A 15,792-nucleotide genomic window follows, 5' to 3' on the forward strand; every position below is an offset into this window, starting at 1 on the left:
TCGGGCACCACCCCTCACTTCCTGCCTTCCCCCAGACACTCTGGAGCCAGAGGCAGGTTTCACTCCTGAAACCCGCCAAAGGCGAATGAACAAAGAGACCAAACCTGGTTTGGCGCGCAGAGAAAAACTCTAAGGACCTATCCACAAAGAAATGGCAAAAAAAGACCAGGGACCATTTTAACAAAGGAGGCTCAGTGCTATTTTGAAAAACATGGCTCCCGCGATTTAACTTTACCAGAGCTGCGAACAGTTTGCGGTCGGGGTAAATCATGGTAGTTCATACAAAAACCACTGCCACCAGCCATTCTGATATGAAAGGGTAATAAATGCTACAAGAGTAACTAGACACGGGATACTAAGTAATCCCTCCAGCACTCTATTGTAAAATAGTCCTGTAAAATTCTAGACCCAGCACACCCTAAGTGGTCAATTTCACTCCACTGCTCTGGGAAACAGTAGTTGATCCCAGAGAAGGTATTTAAACCATGGGAAATCTGGAAGACTTTCCTGCGGCACTGCACTGAAGGTGCTTTGTGAAGCAATTGTAAAAGATGATGCCTATGGAGTTGGTTAGACTCCACAACCAAAAAGAAACGGTGTATAAAATCACATTGAAATATACTCTCTCAGGCAAAAAAAAAAAATACAGCAAACTTGCTGGGGTCTCTAAGGTGGAGGGAATTAACACATTTTTGAGAATTCTCCCAAACACCCCTCAAGGCGAAGCAGCTAAAAAGTAGCCCAACACCAAAAAAGACTGCCTGGTCCTAACGCAACCTAGTAAATCTACCTATCAAACCGTGTCTGACCTTTACTATGATGGCACTAAAGGTTCCCAAGACCCTGGCTCATTAGCGGGCCAATGAGACCAAGGGGACCTAAAGAATGTAGATCACTACGATGACGATGTTTACATCATCCGATCCCCAGACCATACATACCAACCAGTGGCTTATTCCTCTGTAGACAACCAACTGCAGTATAACTATTTTCTAAAAGCTGCAGAACACTTTAAGATCTAGAGGACATCCTTGGGGATAAGAGACCTGCAGCAGAGTTCATCCCACTGCTCTAATCTGTCCAAAGGCGGATTCTACCTTCTCTGTTTACCCTCAATCTGACAAGGGCAGTCGATCCACGCATTAGGCCAGCCCCATCAGACCCACTGTACATTGGGGGGCAGCTAAAGCTTGACTCTCTAGTAGTGACCACCACAAGGAAGAGAGCGGGCACACCCTTGGCCTCTAGCGAAGCCCCTCCTGACAAGGAGAGAAAAAAAGATGTACACCGTAGGCAGGAAAGTGTGTTCCTTAGCCGCCTACCAAGTGAGGATAGCCACAACTCTATATTACTGTCCAGTTATAATTGCCACAAATGGGATGAGATCTCACAGCAATTAGACTTGGTCCCAGAAGCCCTAAAGAGACAGCTCTTGCAAACAGATGCTGAAGGGAGACCAGTCGCAAACTGCATCCTTTAAAATAATTTAGACGCAGCAGACATTGTGGGCGGTTTGTGACGGAGGATACCCTCCTCAAATGCCACGCATTACGATTACGTCAACCGCTTTCTTGGAGACCCAAGCCACTCTTTTGAACATACCTATGAAGCCCAATCATCGACATATAACACTGTATAAGAAATGTTTATAAGCTGTCTGCAACCTCGCTGTGATACACTAGGGTCTGGGCGAGTAACAAATGTAATAAAAAAAATAAATGCCTTATTCGGTAAAGCGGTGGAGGACGCTCTGAAGAGCGCTAAGGCGGAATATGATGCCCTCAAATCCCTGGGCCAACTCGCAAACAAACCTTTGTGCAGAGAGGATGTTCTAATATACGCTGGAGGACAGAACTCTGAGCGGTCCTCCAACTACAACCAGGGACAGAGTTCATCCTGGGGTTCCTTACAGGGGCAGTCCTCCCAACAAAATTTTCAAAGAGGCCACAGAGGGTCCAGAAGTAGAGGTTCATCATCATCCTCCTCAAGAGGGGTCTTCACCCCTCCTAAGCAATGACCACATGCTACAGATCCCCCTCCCGTTCCTCCCCAGTAGGAGGTTGTATTTCTCATTTTACCCGTGCATGGGAGGGAATCGCGTTGGGCAAGTGGGTACTTTCCACCGTGGTGGGCGCTATTGCATAGAGCTAATACAAACACCAGCCAACCACCCACAAAGACAAACTACGCAGGAAGAACAGCACATCTTGCTAGAAGTAGTCCTGGCACTGCTGCTAAAGGACACCATAGAAATCGTCCTGGCAAACCTGGTAAACAAGGGTATCTATTCAATGTACTTCTTTGTGTCAAAGAAAGACCTAACAATTTGCCCTGTCCTAGACCTGTGCCCTTTGAACACCAATGCCAAGCCACAAAAATTCAGCATGACAACGCTTCAAGAAATAATCCCACTGCTAAAACGAGGCGTTACGTGGCAACATTGTACATGAAAGATGCATACTTTCATATTTCAATGTTCCCACTGCACAGAAGATTCCTGCACTTCAAAATATCACACTACCAATTCAAGGTGCTACCCTTCGGCATAGCCTCGCCTACAAAGGATATTCACCAACACCAAGGTATTAGCGGTAGTGACGGCGCACATACACAGAGCATTAATCCCAGTGTACCCATATCTGGACGACTGGCTGCTAACGAGGGAATCGCCTCAAATTTGCATGGAAAATACCCCTAGAACAATCTATCTTCTGTTCCAATTGCGATTCTCCAGCAAGAGCTATCATGAAGACGGAAGAAGGCCTAGTCTTCCTGTCAAACGAAAGGGTGAAAAACATAATGCTGCAAATACCTCAGTATCTAGCCGGTTGCCAAATAACTGTACGCAGACCAATGCTCTCACTCATGATGGCTTCATCCATTTACCTGGTTCCGCACGCACGGTTGCATTGGGCGCATGCACAAGAGTGTTTGGCGAAACAGTGGTCTCAGGCAAACTGTCAGTGGGATGATCTGGTTATTGTCACTAACCCTAGTACAAGCACTATGCTGGTGGACAAAGAGAAATCTGTTAAAAGGAAAACCATTTCCCAGCCCTACAGTGCAAGTGATTGTTGCAACAGACCCATCACTCACCGAGTGGGGGAGCCCATTACATTCACCTCACAGCTTATGGACTGTGAACGCAGACAGCCCAAAATCTCACAGAAGAGTTGCTAGCAGTTTTCAAAGCCTTACAAGCTTTTGAAGTGCTTCTATCAGGTCAAACGGTACAAGTCCTCACATAGCCGGTCAAGTGGCACAGCGAGTAGAGCGCTCGCTTTGGCATCCGTGTAGAGCCTGCTAACGCAGGTTCGAATCCCGGCGGGGCCTAACTCAGCCTTTCATCCTTCCGAGGTCGATAAATGAGCACCACACACTGGGGGTAATAATAAACAGCGTTCAGATACCTGAGGGTTCGTAGCGCTATATAAATGCCAAATTATTATTATTATTATAATTATTATTATTAAAGTACCAATGACATGTTTTATATAAACAAGCAGGGAGGCACACTCTCCAAGTCTTGTCAGGCTAGCCCAAAATATTTGGAAGTGGGCACTCAAGTGGAACATGTTCCAGGGGAACGCCATTCTCTGGCAGACTCCTTAGCAGAGATCACCTACCCGAAGAGCACGAGTGGCAGCTCAGTAGAAAAACGGCAGATAACTTTTCCCTCTGGGGCTATCCTCCATTAGGCTTGTTCGCTTCAAGCCTAAACACACAATGGCCAGACTTCACATCCAGGTTTCCCCAAACCGGATCCAAGGGGAACACCCTGTGGATGATCTGGTCAGGGAAATGTGCTTATGCTTTTCTCCCAACAACGCCCTTGAGCAGGATAATGAACAAAATGCACCAGGAACAAGTGACTCTTAATCCTGGTTGCTCCTATGTGGGCAAGACCACCTTGGTTTCCGCATCTGCCAAACTGGCGATGTGCGATCCAATCAAACGCCTGTGCCCCTACAACATGCTCACCCAACATAGGGTGCAGGGGGCAACATTACACCCACGGGCTCAATCTATGAACTTGGCAGCTTGGCTCCTGAAGTCCTAGAATTTGGGGATTTAAAACTACCTAAAGGGTGTATGGAAATCTTCAAGGAGGCGCATAAACAAAACACCAGGCACTGTTACTATAACAAATGGAAAAGATTTGTAATATGTCGGTTTAAAGATATAAACCCTATTGAATGTACTCCATCACACATTCTTCACTACATGCTCCACTTACTAGACTCCGGCCTAGTATTCAACTCAAAGTTCACCTAGTGGCTCTATCCATGTAAAGCACTTCTCAAAGCAAGGTGTCCTGGTGGAAAGTCCCTGTTGTATGGGCATTCATGGAAGGAGTAAAAAGGCTTTACCCGCATTCCCCTCCAACCCCCCCAAATTCAAACCCACCTCCAGGATCTGAATGTGGTGCTCTCAGAGCTCATAGGTCCTCCCTTTTGAGCCTATTCACAAATTCGACCTCAAACACCCAACATATAAAACGGCTTTTCTGGTGTCCATCACCTCCATAAGAATAGTCAGTGAACTACAAGCTTTGTCAGTGCGAGCCCCTTTCTTTGCTATCAACAAAAACAAGTTGGTACTAGGAAGACAGCCTAGGTTTTCACCTAAGTTAATATCCAAGTTCCATATTGATCCGCTTTTTTTCAAAACCCTAAAACCCTTCAAACGCAGCTGAGAAAAACTTCCATACACTAGATGTTTGGAAAGCGGTTTGTTACTATGTAAACAAGACAAAACTGTGACGTAAAACAGACCAACTGTAGGTCTCCATAGCACCTGGCAGGGAAGGTGATGGCGTTTTTTGAAACGTGATCTCCAGATGGATAGTGAAATGCATACTGCTCTGCTACTATCAAACAAACCAAGAGCTCACTGTACCAGGGGTAAAGGAGCTTCTTAGACCTTTATTGCAAATGCCCAGCTGGACGCAATTTGCAAAGCATCTACATGGAGTTCTATGCATACTCTTACTCCGCATTACTGCATTGACACACATTCTAAAGCAGATTCACAGGTGGGACAAACTGTGCTAAAACAATATATTTGCTGCTGTACCGGCTCACACCCCAACACCTTCTCCAGAGACTGCTCACTAATATATGCATATATAAGCAGATCCACAAGCCTCAGAAGGGCATACATCTCACCGTAATTGTATTTATGATGCTTATATCTGGTTAGATTCACTTGTGCCCACCCTTCCTCCCCTACTGGAGTAGAAGATGCATAGATGTTTTCTGGCTTTATCTACTCTTATCTGCTTAATAACATTTGTACTTGCGCTACACTTCATGCTACCTCATGTCAGAAATAAAACAATCTGAGTAACCTCGACTATTACAGTGAGTAATGTATCCTATATATATGTTTGTGGCTTGTGGAATCTGCTTAGATCACATGCTATGCATAGGCTGACATATAGTGAAAGCTGCAGAGTATTAGTTGTTTTTGAAACTGAAAGGGACGTCGACGGGGTGTGCCAGGAATACTATCCCTAGTGTGACAGTCCACTGTACCCATGGTCCTTCACGCGTCGAGGTCCCTCAGATTGTTTTTTTTTTCCATTCCATTTCGGCTGACGCCATTTGATTATGAAAATTTTAATATAGTTAACTCTTTCTGTCCTTTTCCTTTCCGACAGTCATTCATTGACGCGGTGGACAAAACAAGAGACAAGACAACACCGTTGTACGAAGTCAGGTTTCGACTGACCCTTTCAGCCTTGTAAGGCCCACCGGGCCTAGGCCCATACAATAGGAAGACTGGTGGGCGGTCATAGTACAATGCATTTTCCCACCCTTTCCCATTATCGCCCAGCTGCCTTTCCCAGACATGGATAAGACGCCCTTTAAATTCTGCACCACATGTAATAAAAATGTCTGTGGATCGGCCAACACAGTGTGCAGCCTGTGTCTGAACCGTGACTACGATGAAGGGCACTGTCGAGCTTGCAAGGTCTTTAAACCGAAGACTCTTGGAGATCGCAGAACCAAATTCTGGGCCCATCACGCCATCCAGGCCGAGGCGTCTTTTTCGGACGGCGTGGGCGAAGAGGAAGAAGAACATCAAAGTTCCCAAGTGCAAGCCCCCGACCCTAGAAGAGAGGCCAGCGGCTCTTTTGTGGGGACGACACCCGGCGGCAAGAGCACTTCCTCTTCCCACACTAAGCACACACCCTGCGTTGGCACTGCTGACCAAACAGCCAGATTCGGCGTCTGGGGGAGATCAGTAGATTCCCTGTCTTCTGGGCACTCAAGGTCCCGATTGCCCCATGAAACAAAGGATGCTGCCCATAAAACTAATTCGACCGAATGTCGACAGACGACGCAGATGTTCCCTCCAATGCCGAAACTTGACGTATTGCGTTGAAACCAGCTGGAAAATCCAAAAACACAGGGTTATCTCACCATGGCTAAAATAACATGACCCAGAAGGACTGTTTAAGCCTACTCAAGTCCTACTCAAAAAGCTCTGATCATGGAGACAAGTCTCATAAGATCAAAGGCAAGTCTCTTAGGGACAAGTCTACCCTGTTGTAACTGTCCCACAGGAAAGAGAAGAGGGTTCCTTAAGTGAGGCCTTAATAAATAAAGGCCTACCCACTCCTACACCCCAAGTCCCTGCCTTACCCTACCCGGGGATCATCTCCAGCTCAGCTCTATGGTCAGCAGAGGACCTAGATAGGGTGATGTCCAGAATGACTTTTTTTGCAAATATCTTTGGGGGGAGGAATCAGGAGGAATATCAATACTATGATGTTGATGATGGTGGTGATGAGGCAGAAGTGTATACTAGGCCTTCTCCAATTCAACAAGATTCTCCAGTCCCTGATTCTCTAGTAGATAATCGGCCCTTATTCAATGACCTATTAATCAAAGCAACTGAGCACTTAGGAGTCTCGGCAAGACAAAGATTTTGACAAAGATATCCTTGGAGACAAAAAAGCTGCTACCCAGTTCATCCCCATCTTGAAGTCGGTACAAAAAAGAATCCAACCTTCACTGGAGACGCCCAATCAAACCAGAGCAGTAAAAACCTGCAGATAGAAAAACTATTCCGCCTGGTGACATCTGATCCCTTGTATATCAGGGTACAGCATAAACCGGATTCGGAAGAGGGCAGGTACACTACTACCCTCTTCAGAAGCTCCCCCAGACAGAGAGCAAGAAGCTCTATACCATGGGGAGGAAAGTTGCAACTTCGGCAGCGTTTCAAACTAGGATCGCCAACAATTCCACACTGTTGGCGAGCTATGACTTCCATAAATGGGACAAAGTTACGGCCCTCATCAACTCCGGTCCAGAGCCATTAAAATCTAAACTTGCTCTAGTAGCAGCAGAAGGCAATGCCACTGCCAGCAGCTTGCTGAAGAACAACCTTGACGCTGCAGATAACGCGGGACGTATTCTTGCGGAAGGAACCACTCTAAGCACCATGCTTTGCTTTGCCAACCTGGCTTCTAGCTTGAGACCCAGGCAACGTTACTCAGCATGCCAGTGGAACCCCTGCACCAGGCTCACCTTCAAGCGAACAGGTTGTGCAGCATTGCTTGGCCGACTCTGGACTCCTCCGTGGAATCCCGGTCGACGCAGTATAATCTCGTGAAGGTGTCGGCCTCTACGTAGCAGCCCTGCAGATGTCCAGCAGGGGCACACCAGACAGGAACGCCGTAGTTGCAGAGATCGCTCTGGTCGAAGGGGCTCTTGCTATGGCAAATCCTGAACAGAGGCGTCGAGTCGCCTCTATCTTCAGCCATGTTATAGGCCTCCAAGAATCTTCTGGAATCCTCCAAGAAGGTAACTGGACGAAAAATCGCCCTTGAAGGGCGTAGAAAGTTACAAAAAAACGGGTCCCCGTTAGTCGGATGCAGGATCGATGGAGCTTGAGGCTCGATTGACCGAAAAAATAAGAGCAAACTCTTAGATAAATCGCAAATGCAGTAAAAGCTTGAGAGCTGTAGCACGAGGACTCCCAACACTTGAACGTGCGGTTAAAATCTGAATATGGCTGCCAGAGGGGAGGCTTGGGTAGAGGGCAGTCATTGGCTGGGGGCAATATGACCCAGTGATTGGTTGTTAAGAGAAAGACAGTTCAGAAGTGAAACAAACTGATTTTTTCTTTACCGAGGATTCTCAACCTGACTGGGAATATTCATGAGTATGTGAATCCATGCCAGATCCCATGCTGGAGAAGTTTGATTCTTCTATGAGCTTATTTATCATGGAGACCCGAGTCTCCGGCTTGAAGCCTGCATTTTTTTAGCCAGGCGTGTCTCTTTAGAAGAGTCACTCGTGCCAGTGTGTCCCACCGTTTCAACAGTGTCTAATGGGTCCTTTAAAATATTATGGGTCACCCGTCTACCCTCAGTGATGACTACCAGCAGGTGTGGTCGCGTGGGTTATGGGTCCTCTGAGGCCTTCCTGGAACAGGCCCCATTGTACATCACCAACTAGCGAGAAGGGCAATCATTGGATGGGGGCAGTATGACCCCGAGACCAGTGATTGGTTGTTAGTAGAAAGACAGTTCAGTTCTAGATCTTCCCTGTCCTTTGGGACATTGCTTTCGCCTCACAACTGGCCTCTGAAACCGGCACCCAAAGTTGGTTAGCTCACATCGCACAAAAAAGCCCTCCTTCCGCGTGGCGAATAACAGGCCGTAAAAGGCACATCTGCGTCCCCTAAACATATGCTGAAAATGCTAGTAAATTAAACCACACGTTCCTGTTGAAAACAAGTCGCTGAGAAAGTCGCAATCCTCGCCTTTTCTCCTCCAAAAGCATTCAGGTTATGTTGTTCTTCCCCTGTAGACAAACTCTTGGGGGCTATGCATCTCAAAGACCAGGCACCCTCCCAAGCCACCCCTAACATTTCTGGGTTCTCTTCTGCATGTGACTATACCCCTGAACAATTTAACACACTTATAAAAAGGATGTCGAGCTTTGTTGACTTCATAGACCAGCATCCAGAGGAATTAACATCCCCTAGAGATGCCTGACCGCCAAGGACTCCAACATCCACCCCCTGCCAAAAGACCTTATGTTGACCCACAGCCTAGCACTTCTGCCCTAGGCCCCCCGGCCTCTACCTACCAAGACTCCTCTCAGGACATGTATGGTGTGGATCTCTCAGGGTCACAAGACAGAGGCTCTCAAGGGGACCTATACAGTAAGGACCAATACGACGATATCATCTACGTCATCCAGTCGCATAACCACCATGACCAGCCTGTAGCAGATTCTCCCATATACAACCAACTACAATGCAATGAGCTGCTGCTGCTGCACAACACTTTAGTATTTGACACCCAAGAGGCACAGGTAGACAAGGACTTTGTGGGGTACATTCTGGGGGACTGCAAGTCTGCCACTCGGTTTATCCCACTGTTATAGAATGCCACTCCAGTAGGAGGTCGAATTTCACACTTCACCCATGCTTGGGAGAGGATAACATCAGACAAGTGCATGTTGTCCACTGTGGTAGGCGGGTATTGTGTTAGAAAAGCCACCCAAGCGCCCACCAAGGCACAAAGAAGATGCCAGAAAAGCGACGCATACAGTTGGAAGTTAAGACGCTGCTGAGAAGACGCCATAGAGATCGTCCCAGCAAATCCGGTAAACGGGGGTATTTATTCAACGCACTTCCTTGTGACAAAGAAAGACCTTTCTATGTGCCCAGTACTAGATCTACGAACAAATGTCAAGCCCCAAAAGTTGCGCATGACCATGCTTCAAGGGGTAATCCTCTCATAAAACGGGGGTGAGTGGGGGGCTACATGGCAACATTGGGTATGAAAGATGCATACTTTCATATTTCAATGCTTCGGCGCACAGGAAATATCTGCGGTTCAAGATAGCGGGAGTTCACTACCAGTTCAAGGTACTCCCCTTCGGCATCGCCTCAGCGCCAAGAGTATTCACCAAGGTGCTCGCAGTAGTGGCAGCGCACCTGCGCAGAGTCAATCCCTGTATACCCTTATCTGGACGACTGGCTAATCACTGGGGAATATCCTCAAATTAGAAAACAAAATACACAAAAGACAATAGACTTTCTTTTCAACGTGGGTTTCTCCATCAATGAAAAATCTAGTCCCAAGCCAAATGAAACAATTTCTTGGAGCATTTCTAAAGGCAAGAGGAGCTGGCATTCCCGTCAAACAAGAATACAAAAAACATGCTGTTGCAAGTACCTCACTACAAGGCCAGTTGCTAGATAATTGTATGCAAAGCAATGAGCTTGCTCGGGATGATGGCCTCATGCATCCACTTGTCTCCACAAGTGCGCCTGTGCCCACTGCAGGAATGGTTAGCAAAGCAATGGTCTCGACGCGTGAGGGATTTTGGGTACACTACACGTCACTTTGGGGATAGTCTGTCACACCCAGGTCAGCTGGAGCTGGATAGCTTTTTTTTTTTTTTTTTTTTTTTTTTTTTTTTTTTTTTTTAGCCGAAATTCGCTGATTGCTTATTCGAAGCTGAAGTTCGGTACACCCCGAATCTAGACTGCTTTCCTGATGCAAGCAACTGAAGATTGCCAACAGCTGATGTACCCTACCAGATTGCGGACATTGGAATGGTCTGATTTATGTGCCTATTGTATGTAAATATGATGCAGCAACTCAGTGGGGGATTAAGGAGGCATTATGGGGGGTTGTCCTACATTTATTTCTGTCTTTTCTACATGCAAAAAAACAATTGGATCAAAACATTTTCCTGTACTAGATTAGAAAAAAAAATATTATGATTAGCATTTCAAAACGTGGCTTTTCAACTAGCATTGAACTTCGGATTTGACCTTCTCTGCCTTTCCATTTTCAACCATTCTTAGCCTCATGCTTTTACCTGTCTGTTCTGCAACTAGTGCCTTAATGCCCCAGGGTTTAGTGTGCTACTATAAATGTAAAAATAAATGATATTCAATATTATATTTATCTTTTTAAGGGAACAAATCAAGCGGGTTAAAGATTCTGAAGATGTTCCTATGGTCTTAGTTGGCAACAAATGTGACTTACCATCGAGGACAGTAGATACAAAGCAAGCTCAGGACTTGGCACGAAGCTATGGAATCCCTTTCATCGAAACCTCTGCAAAGACAAGACAGGTGAGTGCAATTTCAAGAACAAAACAAATCTTCATAAATTAACAGCTTTGCAAAATTAATTAATCTTATCCGCAATTGTACAGGATTCCTTCCAAACCACATTTTCCCCCATGTCATTTTAAAATCAATCCAATTGTGCAAGGGGGTGGGGCGTATCTAGTGACCTCTACACTTTGACGTGTGGGCCCCTTCCATTTCAGCATTGTCTGGACTCGTGAGTCAAAAAGCCATGGATTTCTTTTAAAGGTACATGCAACCCTTTCTGGCTTTTGGTACCCTTGCTCCTGTGAAGTTGCTGGCAGATTGATACGTTTGTTCGGGTTCTCAGTACTCTTCTATGGTTTGTATAAAAGGCAAGGTGGCACTTAAGCACAATTCCCTTGTCTCGTTTGGGAAGTTGCCTTGTATTAGCCTTTCCATACAGCTTCTAACCATTTTGGATGAGTTTTGCTCCCAGCCTTTTGGTAGGTGTGCAGTGTACTAATGCAGAGGTTGAACCCACTTCCACAGTCCAGCAATTAGATTATGTGCATGCACTACACAGAGTAGTATAAAGAGGACATGATGGAAAAGCGGTCACACCTCGGGTGCGAGTGCAGAATTTTCCATCATGTGCCATTTTCACAATTTAAACTCTTTCGAAGGGTGGAGCATGAAAATAACAAACACCTGACTTGCCTTTTTATATGAAACCGAGGCTTCCTTAGATATCAGACTTTGGCCTTTTTTAGTTTTATGGTTGGACAGGTTATGCCCTGCACAGCCATTCTGGTACTATTTTTGGTTTGTTTAGGGAGGATACCATTGTGGCTTCAGCTTCCTTTTTAAATCTTAACTTCCATATACTAAGCTGTTACTGTGCCCCACGCAGAGGATTTCTTTAAAGTTGGGTCCGCCTCTTGTCATGTGACTTTCCTTCCCACTTACGTACTTTCTTTCTGGCTAGAATTGCTTTTTGATGTTGTATTCCTAAGTGATTCTCCTGAGCATAATCTGTCTGTTTTCTGGAAGCTTTTTCCTACATTTCTACAGGGATGTTTTAAATTGCTGGTTTTGTAAGGAAAGTGCTCTCTCTGCGAGCTCTCACTGCAGTATGCTTTACAACCCCCCAAATGCATAGGTCCTGCTGCTGAAGTATATTACGTGTCAACTATGCATGATCCCCAGACATACAGTCTGGGGGCAGGGCCGCTCGTTGTATTGCAACTGAGACCTTTGAGAGTATCTTCAGGTATAGTGGGATACAGCCTTCAGTCATTGCACAATACTATCGCACATCCCTCTGGTGACCCTGCACAGTAGCTCCTGGTCCAAATTGACCAGTTATGCTCCTGGTATAAATGGTCCTTTCTAAATGTTATTCATTGACTGCTCATTTGGCATGTCGGTACACTTCGGCGCGCTCAGACCAGTCAAGGTGCCCAGTGTTCTGAAAAGTGTTCCTTTGATATTTTACACACGGCAATAGTGCTTCCTAGGAACTTTAATCTTTCAACCGTGTGCGAGAAGCAATTTGTCAGCAGTTTTGCATTCTTCTTGTTTCGTCTGGGTAGTGGGAGCGCAGTGGAGGCGTGCAGCTCTTTTCAGAGTTGTAGACCTGATCAACAGATTGCCTTACGAATGAGGTGTGATGCTTTTCCACTTTTTACATCATTTAAGATTTGTCTTTGAACCGGAAGGCTACCTGTGGCTAGGCGTATGATGCCTCTTAATTCATGGACATTTGGAGCCTACTGTGGAGCTAGAGTACATCTTCCATCTACCAGACATGGCATCCTAGAAAACAAGCGTAATTGAGCTTTTTGGAGTCCACTTATCCATTGACTGATCCAATGGTTGTGTCCCCGTTTTGAAGAAAATTGTGTTTAAATTAGTTGTTTTTTTTTATTTTTTGCTGCTCATTGTGGCTAGAACATCATGAGCGTTCGCCCAAAAATGGTGTCTTGTGCTTGGAGCTTGACGTTTCAATGTCCTCTTATTTGACCCTCTTAGCACAAGATCATTGTCTGGTTGCAAAGATGAAAATGCGTGTTCTTTCTTTGAACAACCTAACAAGTACAGTAAGAGCAGAGATAGCTTGGGGCATTGATTATCGACATATAACTTTGGACTCTGCAAAGGAAAAATAGGGCAACAATATCTGCAAAGAGGCTGCTTAAAGGTGCTGGATTCGATACTAGATATATAACTGTACTGTGCACTTTTGAATTATTCTTACTTTGTTTGCAAGGCCCTGATGTTCTTGCTTTCACATTTCTTCAGTTTGTTCAGAGGAGCATGTCCAAACTGTCACTTTTTGGGCGCTATCTTAGATGAGAAGTTCGAGTTTTAGAGGGGCCATGTATTGGCATAGTGTTGTGTTGGTGCTGCTTTTGTGCTTCATTCCTCATCTCACCGTTTTTCTAATATATTTTGAAAGTAATCCTGTTGGAGTAACACTAGTTAATTAGGAAAGACTTCACTTTACTGCACCTTTCCTTCCATTCTATGGACCCACTAAACTTTTTATATTTGTATCTGACCTGCTCTTTGCACAGTGCCTTGAAGCCTTCCGTTTAAATACCCAGTGATTTGCTCATATGTTATGGGGAAACCGACATGTCCTTCTGGCTCTCAGTACTGGGAAACATTGTTTCCCTTAGTCTTATTACTTGGTTACTACTTTTAGTAACTTGTGGTAACTTTTTATCATTGTACAAGGCATCTTATCTTCCATTGCAGTACAATGGGGTACACTTTTTGTTTTACCCTAGACGTGTATTAAGAGGATTTTTGGTTACACTAGGTGTGCTAAAAGGATAAGCTTGTGGCAGCAGTGACTTTTCACACTTTTCTGGTACTTTTCATTTGAACCTTACCGCGTTTGGCTACTAACTGTGGCTACTGGTCAAACATGGCCATGCCATGATATTTTTTGCTTGTCCTTAGGCCATCTTGTCTTTTAGCCTCTGAGAGGCCAGGATAATTATTATATGGACTTAGTGGCCGGGAAAGCAAAAGCTGTTGGAGGGCATGTTTGCGCTGCCCTTACCTGGCTTTTAGGATAAGGAGAGAACCCCCGCACCCACTCTGGAGACAAGACTCCTGTCCAGCTGCAAGACCTGTGCGGAAACCGGAGACCCGTCGGAAGAAGGCTTGGCACCAACTTCTGCTGCTGTCCTTGGAGAGCCCTGTCTTGAAGGTGATCTCCAGCAGCAATCCTACGAAGGCGCTGGGACCCTTAAGAGTGGAGGGAACATCCGTTCTCGACATTAGCTCAGAGTCCTACAAAGACCAGCCTTGGGAAATGCCCCAGGGCTGCCATGTGGCTGACCAGCTCTGAGTTTGGGCTGCTACAGTGCTGTTGGCGTTCTGCTTTGACGCTTGAAACTTGGGTGGCGGGGGGGGGGGGGTGGGAGTGGATACTCGGCTTGCACTGCAAGATTTAACTCTGCGAGATCTCATGGTCCTAGCATCAGGAGGACCCGAGATGGGAGGGAAAGTCTGACCGTAGCAAGTGAGTCCCTTTGCGTCGCCGTACATCAGTGGCAGTCGTCCAAAACTGCTTACCTTCGTCCATTCCTGTCCTGAGAGGGGACCTGCATTGGGTTTTGCTGCATTCTTCCACTGAGAATCCCTGCACCTGCATCAAACACCGACTGGAGAGCTGCTTGCACCTGCAACCCCTGGGGATCAAGGGCTCATGCTGACAGCAGGAAAAGCGACCTCAGACCTTCTACCGACATGCCAAATCTCATGAAGAATTGCAGTACAGGGGTGAGTTATAGCGATTCTTACCTGCCCCCAAAAAGTTTTCTAACTTTTACTCATCTTTGGCTTTGCCCTAACTTGTTCACACAAGCACTTGGAAAGTTAAGAACACAATTATTAGTTAGATTAACTAACTTGTCCTCTGACACGTGGAACTGTTAACTGGACCCCATAGACCCTACCTTCATTTTTTTCCAGCTCTAAAGAACTGTATGAAAGTTTGCTGAACTTTTTGGCATAAGGTCCCAGACAATTTACGGTTGGACCTCCTGAAGTTAGGGATTATTCTTTGCGGACCCTTAGTGCAAGTACTAATCTGTTGCTTTATTTTCAGGGGTTTAATCTGTATTTTGCCCTAAACCAGTGACTATATATGTATCTTAGTGTTGTGTGATAGTATTACCTGTTAGTTATTTTTCACTCTGTTTTGGCCATAAGTAAAGATATTTTATGCCTGTTAGGGAGAATTCTCTGTTTAGGCTGAATTTCCCTACCTAGTGAGTCCCCCAGCAGCTTTGCTGGATTTCTGGGGTTTAATTTTTTCTCCTGCCAAGAGTGAGACTCTTTTACCCTCACTCTTGGACATGTTGAACTGTGTTATCTTGGTTAAACCTTGTGTTGAATGGGCTATGGGGTCTTTTACTCCATAGGGCCTCATGTATTTTTGTGATGTGGGTTACACAGCACCCTCTGTGCCGTGACCCAGGGGTGTCCTAGGGACTCCCCAACATAGACTCCATACCCTGGGACTGACTACTGTCTCCCAGGGCATGTAAAGTCACCAAAGACTTTGCTAGTCTTGAATCCTGAACAGAACCAGTACAAACCATCATATTGTGGACGTACTGGCTGGGGCAATTCGATTGCCCCAGGGTCTGTTAGTCGAGGGGGCACGTCTCCGTCCCCCCTGATCGAGTTTTGGCT

General features: G+C 45.8%; 1 protein-coding gene across 2 annotated transcripts in view; it reads left to right on the forward strand.

Moving 5' to 3' along the window:
* Window positions 1-15,792, forward strand: part of KRAS (KRAS proto-oncogene, GTPase) — a 229,606-nt gene that overhangs the window by 114,518 nt on the left and 99,296 nt on the right. For both annotated transcript variants that reach the window (XM_069628481.1, XM_069628480.1), the window contains exon 4: window positions 10,959-11,118. In XM_069628481.1, the coding sequence (XP_069484582.1) occupies window positions 10,959-11,118 (160 nt within the window). The remainder of the gene's footprint in view (window positions 1-10,958; window positions 11,119-15,792) is intronic.

The sequence above is a fragment of the Ambystoma mexicanum genome, chromosome 12, assembly GCF_040938575.1.
Source record: "Ambystoma mexicanum isolate Mex_15411 chromosome 12, UKY_AmexF1_1, whole genome shotgun sequence".
NCBI lineage: Eukaryota > Metazoa > Chordata > Amphibia > Caudata > Ambystomatidae > Ambystoma > Ambystoma mexicanum.